Here is a 13,002-nt window from a genome sequence, read left to right as displayed (position 1 = left end):
TAAAATGTATATCTTTCCATGCAGTATACGCTTAGTTAGTGATACGCTATGAATTCTAAGAGTATACTGTCAAGAATTCTGTGTTGGTAAAATATTAACCTCAAGCACTGTAATGGGTTGTCAAAGACAAAAAAAACTAAACCAATAAGAAATAGATGTAAAAATATAACAAAATTTTCTTAGGTGAGGAAAAATAAACAACAATGACAAATATAGTGACAAGAAATGAGGTTATTGTCACTAAGAAAAAAAAATACTACTTCATAATTTGTACCCTAAAAAAGAATAAACAGATGCATTATTATAACTATGTCAACAAAATGTTCAGCACAAAAGATTCAAATACGAGAATAAATTCTCCAATATAATGTGTAAAGTGGATATAAGTAACATTGGAGGTAGAACAATACTCCATGTAAAACCTATAGTTATACAACAATAGTCCAACAAAAACACCCCACTCACATGTGTAAGCTTTCCAAAAATTCTTAAATTGAAGGTCTTCCAAAGAAATAAATTTTATATTAGGCACATGTGTAAGCTTTCTAAAAATTCCTAAATTGAAGATCTTCCAAAGAAATAAATTTTATACTAGGTTTCCCATGCATAAGTATAATTATCAATAAGGATATATAATCTTAGACAATTAAATTGCTCCTCATGGATAAAGAGGGTAAGAGTTTACTTTGATTATATATGACTCTATATCTTCAGGTTTCAGGAAATGTTTAAATGCTTAGTAGGAAACCAATGTTGAACCAAGAAATTTATGTAAATTAAGGGTTGAGTGTACACTGAAAAAGAAATTAGACTTTTCAAGATAGGCAATACAATATATTGTGGACATTAAACTAGCCCACAACTAGCCCAGCCTACAACTTGGGGCTTTAAAGGGATTTCTAGTCTTGTCAAAGATGTAGTCAGATTGAATAGTTGGACTTGTGAGATATCACATACTAGCAACACTACAGTAGAGATAGAAGGTATAACATGCTTCAAAGCAGTCAATATCACCACCTCTTATTTACAATGATGAATGCATTAACCTATGGTAGGACAGCACAACAATATTAATATCTTTAGCTTAAACTGACATGTAGTTAATCGCTACCAGATATCGATTGCATGAAATGATAAATCCCTCCTTTCTCTTAGGAATTATATAATTTAAAGACAATTCATGCCTCTAACTACAATGATTTGTGGCTGCAGTTACAAATACTTATATGATGACTAATCAATTATTTTAACAAAATACTCCAGTTTAGATGAAAATCAAGAATTTAGTGGTACGTAAAAAGATCCTTAGTTAATACATATGCAATATAATTTCAATATGAAGAATAGGGAAGAAACATAATCATCCTAAGACTTCTCTTCCTGCAATTATAATCAGGTTGATAGATGAAAAAACATATAGAAAAGGCGCATGATATATATATATATATATATAAAGATTTCAAGCAATCTGATGTTATTCAAAATATTATGGTCTTGGAGAGTGCATCTAAATTTCTTGGTCAGGAAGTAGAAGATTAATATAAGAGATCTTGTTCAATGTAATTAAAGTTGTTCATTAAGATCTAATGTTTTTTAAAATAGAAGCCACATGAGAAGAATTTATAAATAAATAATAGAATCTGTATCTCAAATTCGGAACAAGGATGGATTATACAGGAATTGGATGTTGAAATTGCAAAAAAAAAATAATAATAATAATAATAATAACGAAAAGCAACCAAATACCAAATATAACTCAAATTTTCAAGAGAATTGAGTAGATGGTGTAGCACCAGAACACTCGCTTACCAATGTGTGCAGATGCTGCTTGCAACCTATTCAGAATAAATAGTCATAAAACTTTCACAAACTTGCTCAAGGTTGTCTCTCAATCTAAGTCCCCTATAGCATGAATAGAAATTTCTACTAGAAAAACAAACACAAACTTCATAGAAAAACATAAAAGACAAGGAATCATAAAAATATTTACACTGAAAATCTCCTAACAGGACGACAATAATTAGCAGATCCAAATGATATTATAATGTAAGGCATCACCAAATCTTTGGGCACAGATGCCTCACCAGTTCAGTCAATGCCTTCCTATTGCGGAAATAAGGAAAACAATGATTTCCTTTTTGCCCATAAACTCATTCAGATACGAAAACGTGATTTCGATTATTGAAAACCTGGAGAATCGTTGGTATTAGCCTCAAATGCAAAACGACTATACAGAACCTGAGAGAGTGTAGGGTTTTAGAGCACATCAGAGAGAGAGAGAGAGAGAGAGAGAGAGAGAGTATCATTTCTTTCATCTATAACAGTTTGTTGATGATAGTTGAAGGGGAGATCACAAACAAGATTAGAACTCTTCCATAATCAGGATCAGGATTCCGGGTGTGAAAGGAGGAAATGAAATGGGGAGTTTCAATTATACCATACGTCTCTTTCGGCTCTGTTTATTGTGTCATGATTTTGAAGGAAAGAGATGGCGAACACAAGCGTACATAGGCATGCTTCTTTGACCAACGGAAATGAGATGCTATGAAACTAAATAGGAAATATGGTATTCATGATCGTTGCTCGTATATACCAGTCATATTTTTAATGTAATTATTTTAAAACATATATATTTTCTGTAATAGAATATTCCACATCAACCCATTAAACTCTCGCACTTTTAATTGAACGGTTTAAAAAGTACCCCATAGAAGATTCTTAAACGGGTTGAACGACCTGAAAACCCCAACCCATAAAAGAATCTATCTATACAATCCCAAGTGTTTGAGTGGACTGTCATGAGTAATGAGCAAGGTGCGTTTGGAAGCTTCGGGAACAACATTAATTGTAAAGCTTCAGAGATTCAATAATTCAAAATATAGAATTAAAGCTCCATAATATAGAATTTTGCCCTAAATTAATAATTTATTTTTAATCCTATGTATATCTCCTTTTCTTTCTTTTTTTTGTTTTTTTGTTTTTTTGTTTTTTTTTTGTTTTTTTTTTTCTAACAAGGAATCTCTCAAACCTGCCTGGTTTTATAGTTTAGGTCCAAGAGTAAACCCCAGTTAAATGCAGCCACACCTAACCTGTATAACATCCTATGTATGTCTCTCCCTCTAGCCTAAAAAATTCATAACTGAGTCACATAAGCCCTAACAAAACAAACCCCCCAATATAGTAGGTCGACTCTAGTGACTTGCACATCTCTGGACATAGTGTCCATATTCTCATAGACATCCGAGGCCTCGTTAATTAATGTGATTGTTAGAGGACCAATGACTATTAGATAGATCTTATTTTAACTGATATATCCTACTTTTTTGAGGTAATTCATTTTTACTCTTAATTTTTTTATTTTTCCTTGAGTGTAAAGGTGTGTCCTATATAAGTAGAATCACTAAGGTGATTGCAGAAGATTAGTAGGAAGCCATTTGGAAAACTCGTTGTAATGTTTGACTGCTACGGGATAAACCAATTGAGTTAGGGCCCGTTTGGTATCGTTTCTGTTCCAGAAACGTTGTTTCTTGTCAAAAACGAAAATTTCAGTTTCTGTGTCAAAACGCAGTTTTTAAACGAAAAAACGGTGTTTCAAAATTTCAGATTTTTATCGGGATTTTTTTTTTTTTTTTTTTTGTAAAATGGAACGAAACTGGGAAGACGGAACTCCAAAATGGAGTTCCGTCCAATCTCGTTTTTTCAGTTTTTTTTTCACATTTTGTTCCAAAAAAACAGAAACGGACCATAAGTGCACTAAACAGAAGATTCCGTTTTTTCGTTCCAATAGAACGAAAAAACTCCAAAAATGTTTTTTTAGAACGATACCAAACGGGCCCTTAGTGAAAAGCCTTCGAGTGTGAGAGGCAAGGTTGCTGAACCACTATAAATCTTTATGCCACACTTGATGTTTTCTTTCTCCTAACATTGTGCTTTAGTGGTGTCAAGTGTGAACTGTGAATTCAATCTTTTGAGTTAGCTTCCTTCATGAAAAATTGTTGCTCCTCTTAGAATTTTAATTTTCTAATTCACTCCACTCTTGTGTTGCCCAATGATCCCAACACACCTGACATGAATCTTGATACATATATCTGATTGATATCCAAGTTTTACAATCTATATATCCATGAAGAAGTTACAGTTAGAAGCACCAAGAGTTTAGAACAAGCTTTAATTACAATTAGATATCTATAATTGTTAGGAGAAATTCCTCAAACAGACATGCATTCCGATCGTTTGGATCATGGATTTTTATCAAATATGCATTCTGCTCATCTTATGTTGGTTGCAATGTTTGTTGAGGGTGAAACTACAGGTTGGTAGGGCAAGAATCATGCTGGTCAAGGATGAAACATGGATTTGTTTTTGGCTGGAGAGAGAGAGAGAGAGAGAGAGAGAGAGAGAGAGAGAGAGAGTCATTGGCTTACTGCAAGGGCTTCCTTTGGTGAATCAAGGTAAGACAACTTTTAAACCCTTGAAATCATCTCTGGTCCAACCTGAAGAAGTTGATAGGGATGCAACAAATGTATCTTCATAAGAACATCTTAAATCAATTAGCACAATACAAAGTTATTTACAGATACAAGATAAGAAAGTTCACAAGCATTTATTTAGCTAAAGTAGTTATCAGCTACCATTTTCAAATCAATATTAAAAAAAAAAAGGCTTTCATAATCTAAATTCACTTCTTCACATCTTTCCTGCTTGCTTAATTAAAAGTAACAAATTCATTACTTTCATAACTTCACAGCCTTCTTGATTGTTTTGATGGATGATTTGATGAAATTGTTAGTTGCCACACGATCCTCTTCTCCATCTTCATCAGACTCAATTACAATCGGCTTCTTCCGCATGCAATCGACTCCCTTCTTCATTCCCAACATCACAGAGGGAGAAGATGGGAATGGCCTGAAGGCCCTGGCACTCTCACTCCTCACAAGCCCCTTCTCCTTACCACTCTTCTCACGACCTCCAACACCTTTACCTACATTACCCACTTCTCTTGCATTGGTGTTCTCACACAAAATTTCACCATTTTCCTTCTCTACAATCTCTTTTCTCTTTCCACAATCTCTCTGCTGGACTGCTTGTACCCCAGTATCTTCATGGAATGGTGATTTTAGATCTAATTTGTTTTCTGATGATGGAAACTGCAAAACCTTTACCTCCTGGTTCTGGGGGTTCTTGAGGTTCATCTTTCTTATCAATTCCTCAGTCTTGCTCGTCCCATTTTCATCCACATTTTGAGGAGGTGATGAGTTCACGGTCAATCCTTGCTCGGTGTTGTCTAACAGCATTTGAAGCCACTTCTCTACATTCCCCTTTCCACGTTTCTTTCTGCATTCTTCATCCTCCTCTCTGTCAGGGCTCCGAAGAACAGAGAATCGCATGTTCTTCTCCTTCCTTTCATCTTCAATCTCTAACTTTTGAAGCTTTTCCCCAATAGGTATCTCATCCCACACCACGGAAATGGGTTTATTTTGGTCCTCAGCCTTCTCTCTATTAATACCTTTGAACAATTCATTTTTTTCCTTGTCAACTTCTTGCTTTCTCTCTTCATCAAGAGATAACCCTGCTTCAGATGCATTCTGCTCTTCCTCAAGGAACACTCGCAATTCCTTCTGTGAATACTCCTCCCTCCTGGGCCTGATTCTAGGTAAGTAAAATGGGGTTTTATCATCTTTTTCATAAAAAAGAGCATCATCAATCCTCGATCTCTTCCTTGCTTGGTCCCATTGAGGTCTGATCTGTTTCTCAATCTCGTTTCTTTGCTTGAATTTTATGTGGAGTTCCTTCTCCGAAGAATTACATAGTTCTTTCTGAGCTTCGAGTCTTGCCATCAGGGAACTAGTTGCAGCCTGGTTCAATCTAATCTGTTCCTTATAAACAACATTCCTGCAAGTCAGAAAAATGAGAGAATTATTTCATATTGAGGAGGAATTGTGATTGTCTTTTATTCTATTTTTGCAATCAATCTTACTGGTGCATGGCATCTCGAATCATCTTCTCTATCATAGCTCTATAAGAGGACTGAGCATCTGCTAGACGCCTACACTTCTCGACTCTCCTCCTACGCTTTATTAGCTCCAGTTCCAAGTCTTGTAGAGCAACCCTTTCTACATCATTCTTCTGCTTCATTTCATGCAATTCCTCGTCCAATGTTCGTATCTCTGCTTGGATATTTTCTGCCTCTCCCTTCTGCTTCAGAGAGTCCCTGGCCATGGCAATTTCCATATATGGATTATAAGCAATGTTGGGATTCTCATTTTCCTTCGATGTACTTGGTCTGAATCTCTGAATTGAGTAGCAGTGTGACTGATTGTCGCCGTCGGACAAGTGTTTCCTTGAAGCTGTAAAGTTCAAAGAGAATGAAACAGAGAGAATGTTCAGTCACCCACGAAACGAAATGTGAAAGGAATAATTTTTTTTTGTTCTATCACTACCATTTGCAGGGGAGTTTGGCCTGATTCGTCTGTTGAGATCGAACGATCTTAATGCCGATGATGCATCGCAAGACTCTCCCCTAGATAAAACAATGGCAGCTGGAGCAAGGCCTACTTTTCGTCTTGTCTCAACGAAATGTTTTGGAAAAGTATGTGACTGTACTGTCTGTGAATCATTTAATTCTTCACTCTCGCCCTCAGAGAAGAAAAAGGAGAATGCTCTGTACCTGAACAAAATTTTAATCCAAATTAGTGAATTCTACTAGTTTTGGTCATTGAAAAGTGAAAAGAATTTCGAAGAAAACCAAATAATTGAAGGAAAGGAAAGACATGAAGAAACTTACCTGAAATCAGAATTGGAAGAAGCAAATATGTTAAGGAACTGGTTTACAGAGATCCCCAGCTGAAGATCCCACCAGGGAACGAGAAATTCCAACTTGTTCTGCTTCTTTTTACATACTTGCCATTGTAGTATCCTCAGATTGCTAGGAACAGTCCGTCCTCCTCCTGCAGCCCCAGTAAAAGAATCCCAAATCCTTCATATGAGAGAGAGAGAGAGAGAGAGAGAGAGAGAGAGAGAGAATTTTAGGAAAAGGTTTGATAAACCCTTACTTGAGCAAGGAAACCAATGATCGATATTCCAAGCAAGTGGAGAAGCCGAATCAGCATGATAATACAGAACGTTGCCATATGGGTCCACTCGAAAAATTTCAGGATCGAACCCAGCATTCCTGGAAAAGCAAAATCAGAATAAGATTAAAATTTCAGATTCAGTTCCATCTCAAAATTCTGTTTTTCCATTTTATGATAACTCCACATAAGGAGTTCAGGCGCTTACCCAAGGTGGTTGAGTTGCTTCCAGAGGAGACTCGCATAATTTCTAGACTTCGTGGAAGGTTTAGCTTCAGGGTCAATTATTGGGAACATCTGGTCTAACTCCCTCACTCTCAAATCCTAAACACACAAAAATCCAGGAAAAAAACAACACAGATTGTATTATCAAAACAAAAAAAAATGAAAACCCATGATTAATCTGGTCTGCACCAAATCTGTACATAACTGAAACATGAATGACAGATCGACAGTCGAAATTTACAGTCTTAAGTAGTATCTTCCAATTTAAGAATGCGAGTTCAATTTTATGAAGTTTAATCTCCAAAATTATAATGGTTTGATTGAAACGCAATTCCAAGCAAAACCCAGATTAGCCAACCATTTACACTTTACGCTATCAACAAAATTTGAGATGAAAATCAAAAAAGAAAGATAGGGGGATGCTTATTTACCTCTTGATGCTGAAAACTATAAGGAATGAAAGTGAAGGGAGGGCCATGACTGTATGGACTGAGATGGGGATCTCGACAGAGCTTTGCATATAACTTGGGGTATCCAAGACCATCGTCGACTACCATCTCTTCTTCCGTAAAAGACGATCCAGTCGCCGCCGCCGCCATGGTTTCTGGTGATCACCTCTCCGTGGAAAACCTAAAAGTGATGAAAATAGCAGCAAGGATATAACTGAGCCAGGAGCTATACTTGCTCGATCTGTTGTTGTGTAGAAGAATATTGTAACGGTCGATTCGTCTTTTAAAAGGCTAAGAGCAAAAGATATATATTTATTCGAATTTATACCACGACAGAGAGGTGGGAGGCGCAACGGCTATCTTTGCTGTCTTTATAACTCTACACACCGACTTTCTTAAATTCCACTTCTGCCACTATTGAAAGACGTAGTTACCCTCCGAATATCTTACTAACACAAAATTGCCCTTGCTCTAAGCATTTGTCATTTCTTATGATAAGGTTTCTGTGTAGGTAGCTGTATAAGTATTGTTCGTGCCATCATGATCGAGGCCATTGATTTCCTAATATACTCTGGAAGTCAACCTACCGAGTCCCAACATATAGGTGCACATCCTAAGAGGTCCCCAACCGTCCAATGTGTGTTGGGCACGACCATTGGGCAAATTAGTTATCCACAAAAGTGACTCCCAAAGGTAAAATAGGCATGTCCATGAATCAGAATACTCTGGCCCAATATATTTCCACAAGTATTGAAAATGTAGGTTGATTTTTACCAAAAAAAAAATATATATGTAAGTTGACTACCAGCGTATATAAGGAGATCAATGGCCTTGATCATGTTGGCACAAACAATATCTATACACCTACCTACCCTAACATATGATCACACACCCCAAGGGGTTCTTAGTCATCCAATATGCGTTGGGCGAGGCCATTGAGCAGATTAGTTCTGCACTAAAGTGTAACTCGAAAAGGTAAAAGCGGCATTTCCATGAATCAAGGCCATATTTTGTTAATTTTAAAACTACCCTTGGCCCCACCACCAAACAAGCAAATGATTTCCTACCAAAAGATTGAGAGAAAAAAAAAAAAAGGGAAAACTTTCTTCAAAGGGAACCCTTCTTCAAAAACATAAAGGGTAGTGACAAAAATTCAATCCTTTTGGGTTAGAACTTGGAACTCAATGATGAGATCGGTGGACCCTAAAAGCTCCTTTTGTGGACGTAATGGATGATGAATGGACTGGACTCATCACATCAAGGAAGGTCAGAACCCAGCCCATATTGATATGATGCCAAATTTTAAGCCGGGCCCAACCTTAATGCTGACCTGAGTGAACTACTGGACCCATAAGCCCATTTTGAAATTTCAACTAGATATATATTCCTACAGAACCATCATTGCAATAATTATTATTATGAAAAAAAAAAATTCATTGCAATAATACATATTCCAATTGAGTGATTCTGGTCCTGAGTTTTCAAACTGAAGGAAAAAACCTGGTACGTATCGCTCAAATCATTGGTCCGGTACTTCTAATCATATCATATGGGTTTCTAGACTGAAATTACTATTCCACATGCCAATCCCAGCAAGGCCTGACTTGGCACAAGCCAAGTGCTAGTTCCAATCTATGTATTGATTGATACCCAAATGAGGTTCAGGCTAGGCTAGGCTAGGCTGCGCTTGCTCCAGCCCAAGGAGGAACCCAACTCATCTCCTAAGGAAGGAGACTGGAATCAATATCATTAGAATCCATGGATTTGGGGAAGCTTGAAGAGAAAAAATTGAATTCCCTGAGCTTCAGAAGCAAAAACAGAACAATCCCACAGCCGAAGCCCAAAGCAGCACTTGAACCAGTCATTGACACAGCAGCACAAACCAGCATCACAAAAGACTCCTCCTTGGTGTTCATGTCCCTGGAAGCCATTGCCAATTCAATCCCAGAGAAGAGCAAGAGAACCCCCAATAACCCAATTGGGAACATACCCAGTATCTTCACAAACGAGTTCCCAAAAACAAGCCCAAGAACCAGTTTCCCTATTCCCAGAAATAGCACCGATGCACCACTTCTTCCACCGAAACGGTACTGCCCTGCTAATCCCCCTGCACCATGGCAGACTGGCATTGCTCCGAACCAGCAACCCACTAAGTTCATGGCTCCCACACTCACTGAAACTGCCATGGCCGACACCTCCTTTTCAGGGAATAGGTCGGCTGATAACTTACAGACTGCAATCACAGAATTGAGAACAGAGAGAGGAATTTGAGGAATTGCAGCTCGAACGAATCCGATCTTCCAGTCTTCCCAGGAGATCTTGACCACTTGGATCTTTGAAGGGCCGAACTTGAGATCCTTAACAATGGAAGGGTCACGAACGAAACAGAGCATCAGACCCAGGAGGAATACCAGAAGCGCAGATGGAATTGCCGATAAGATACGCATCCTTCGAATTTGACGGTGACGTCGACGATGGGGTTCTCTCGATTCAAGCAGAGGTTGAGCTTCGGGTTCATCGATGGAATCCCCAGAACCTGTTGTGAGGACAACGAATAGGAGTGCGGAGAGGGCAAGGATGAGCCCATCTAGGCCGAGCCAGAGGCGAGCAGAGCCCGATTTTGAAGTTGCAAAGTCTTGATTGTAACGGATGTATTTGATGGCGGAGAAGGCAAAGGCGAGACCTTGGGAAAGCTGAACGCCGCGAACGACGGGTAAGGGGATGAAGCGGTAGAAGAAGGACATAAGGCCGGTGGCTCCGAGGAAGAAGAGAACCGAGGCAGTGGAGATGCCAGCGGCCATGATTTGGGGAACGGTGAGGTGAGTTTGGGACTCTGAGATGGCGACTGCAGCGATTGATTTCATGGGCTGGACGGGCATGGGGATCCCGAAGAGGAATCCTGTGATGATGTTGTAGATGGCTGTGAAGATAAGGGTTGTGCCCAGGTCCAGTTGGTTGACCAGTGTGAGAGCGAGGACGATGGGGATATAGGTGCCTAGGTCACCCACGGAGCCACCGAGTTCGGACCAGAATGAATTCTTGAGGCCAAAGCTGGTGGCGCACGAGAAGCGGGGAAGGTAGCGGCGCCACCGCCCTGGGCGGAGCGGGAAGGCAGTCTGCTGTGGTGACTCCATGGGGAGAGAGAGATTCCAATTTTCAGGCACCCCTTCTTATCTGCTGGAAGTCACAATATTTCCAAATACACAACTGCAAGTCAAAAGCGAGTTATATCCCAAAGAGAGATTCCAATTTTCAGGCAGCCCTTCGTATCTGCTAAAAGTCACAATATTTCCAAATACACAACTGCAATTCAAAAGCGAGTTATCCCAAACGATATAGTAATTGTCCGTGATGCCACGTGTCACCAGATGCTAAAATTAAAAGGTTGCGATGTAACCCAGTTACAAACCGTTAGTTCGGAATCAGGAATCATTAAAGTGGGGTTTTAACCATTAGATCATAAATGTTAATGTTCATCAACAGCTTATTTATGGAATTGGAACTGGGAAAAATGTTTTCTATCCACAGAGACGGACGAAAAACAAAAAACCAAAAGAGACGGACCCCACGAAAGGTTAAAAATATCCACATGATTGATGCCGAGCCACGTGGCGTTAATTCTCTCTCTCCTTATTAATGCCATATAATATGACGAAATTGGATTGGCCAATCCCATAATTGCGTTTACGTGAACGGCACAATGTTATACCTGTTTGAAGGTTCAGACTGAAATGATTAAAGAATGAATCAGCAAAACAAAACAAAATTTTTGGGTTATATTCTTGCTTGCCTCTTTTTTTTTTTTCTGAATAATGCTTGTTTTACTTCTTAAAAAAAATCTTTATTGCCTACTCATGTTTTCTTACGAGTTCACTTATAAAAAAAAAAAAAAAAAAGTTCTATTCTGAACTCAAAAACTAAAAATAAAAAGTCTCCTTCTTAATCTTGGCTGGCTTCTGTTCAATAATGAACATTGATTATGGGCACAAATTCTGAAAGCGAAATATTTTTATAATAAGTCAGTTTAAGAGAAGTGTGTAAAAACATCCTACAGTGAATGCGGTGGTGTAGTGAGCATCGAATGGCCGAGAGGACCTCGTGATGCATGCCCAGATGCTCTCAATCATTCGATGTTCACTGCACTGCCATACTCACTGTAAAAAATAATCACTCTAGGGAATCACCTTAGTGGAAGAGTATTATAAGTATCCTACATACCCATCATAAAATGATTTTCTTGAAAATTGGTAATGGTTGTGATACTAGCTTTTGGAATAACCCATGAATAAATCCAAATTACTCCCTTGCCAACTTACCATGATCCAACAATCACCTACTTTACTTAGTTAAAGTGAATGGTTTTATTTAAGGAATGAATGGAAATGTTAGGGCCTGTTTGATAATGTTTCAGTCGTTTCTATTTCAAGAAACAACAGAAACGGGAATTAAAGGTGTTTGATAAGTCATGTTTCTGGAAGTCAATAGTAACTAGCGAAAAAATGGCCGGAGTCGTTTCCAAAAACAGCGAAACTGGGTCATTTCTTAAACCATAAATAGGTAGAAATTTCAATTTCTATTCTGAAAACAAGTGGAACGAAACAGTTTTATCAAATGCTTTTTGTTCCGTTTCTGATTTTTAAATGGGCCCTAAGTCTTTTAAATTAAGTACTTCATATTGCTCTTTCAAATAAGATAATTTAAATATCCATTGCCTCTGAGCATGACAAATGGTGGTGCCACTTCACAAACAATGGGTCTCTTTCGACTAAAGTCGTTGCCAAATTTCTCAGATCTAATATTAATATTAATTTAATAAGACTCTCAAAGAGGTGTGCTTGTTTATATCCATGCTCACACTGGTGATTATATTTTTGAGAACTCAAAATCTATCCAAAATTTAAGGTCTTCTATTGGAGATTAGCACATGAAAGAATTTCAACAAAAAACATCCTAAGGAAAATGGGTGGATATTGACCCACTCTGTGGTTCGTACTACACCGATGCTGACACTACATGGCATACTCTTCTTAGATGTGATTTTATAAAGATGATTTTGGCCTGTAGGTTCTTTGGGCCTTACAACTGAAAAAATACATAGCTTTTCCTTTTCCAGCTTTAATAATGTATCTCTTTAACTCTGATATTATTCCTACTAACTATTTAGGTTGCGTTTGGTAGTCATTTAGTTTCATAAACAATATTTCGTGTGAAAAACAGAATTTTCAGTTTCTGTGTCAAAATACCGTTTTAAAAAAAAA

The 13,002-nt window shown here is 37.9% G+C and overlaps 2 protein-coding genes across 2 annotated transcripts; both read right to left on the bottom strand.

Annotated features, from left to right (window-relative positions):
- Positions 1–4,525: 4,525 nt before the first annotated feature.
- Positions 4,526–8,039, bottom strand: LOC122063084. Its single transcript, XM_042626746.1, has 7 exons — positions 7,727–8,039; positions 7,279–7,394; positions 7,053–7,171; positions 6,785–6,947; positions 6,441–6,667; positions 5,978–6,347; positions 4,526–5,892 (listed from the first exon to the last, which is right to left on the bottom strand). Exons 1-7 carry the CDS (start codon positions 7,892–7,894, stop codon positions 4,734–4,736), a joined length of 2,322 nt encoding a protein of 773 aa, XP_042482680.1. The 5' UTR covers positions 7,895–8,039; the 3' UTR covers positions 4,526–4,733.
- A 1,089-nt stretch (positions 8,040–9,128) lies between these two features.
- On the bottom strand, positions 9,129–11,014 carry LOC122063092 (molybdate transporter 2-like). The gene has a single exon (XM_042626758.1). The coding sequence runs from the start codon at positions 10,876–10,878 to the stop codon at positions 9,466–9,468; it is 1,413 nt and encodes a 470-aa protein (XP_042482692.1). The 5' UTR covers positions 10,879–11,014; the 3' UTR covers positions 9,129–9,465.
- Positions 11,015–13,002: the final 1,988 nt, after the last annotated feature.

This window comes from Macadamia integrifolia, chromosome 2, assembly GCF_013358625.1.
Source record: "Macadamia integrifolia cultivar HAES 741 chromosome 2, SCU_Mint_v3, whole genome shotgun sequence".
NCBI classification, from domain to species: Eukaryota; Viridiplantae; Streptophyta; class Magnoliopsida; order Proteales; family Proteaceae; genus Macadamia; species Macadamia integrifolia.
Note: the sequence above shows the minus strand (reverse complement) of the source record. Positions and strands in the feature narration are given on the sequence as shown.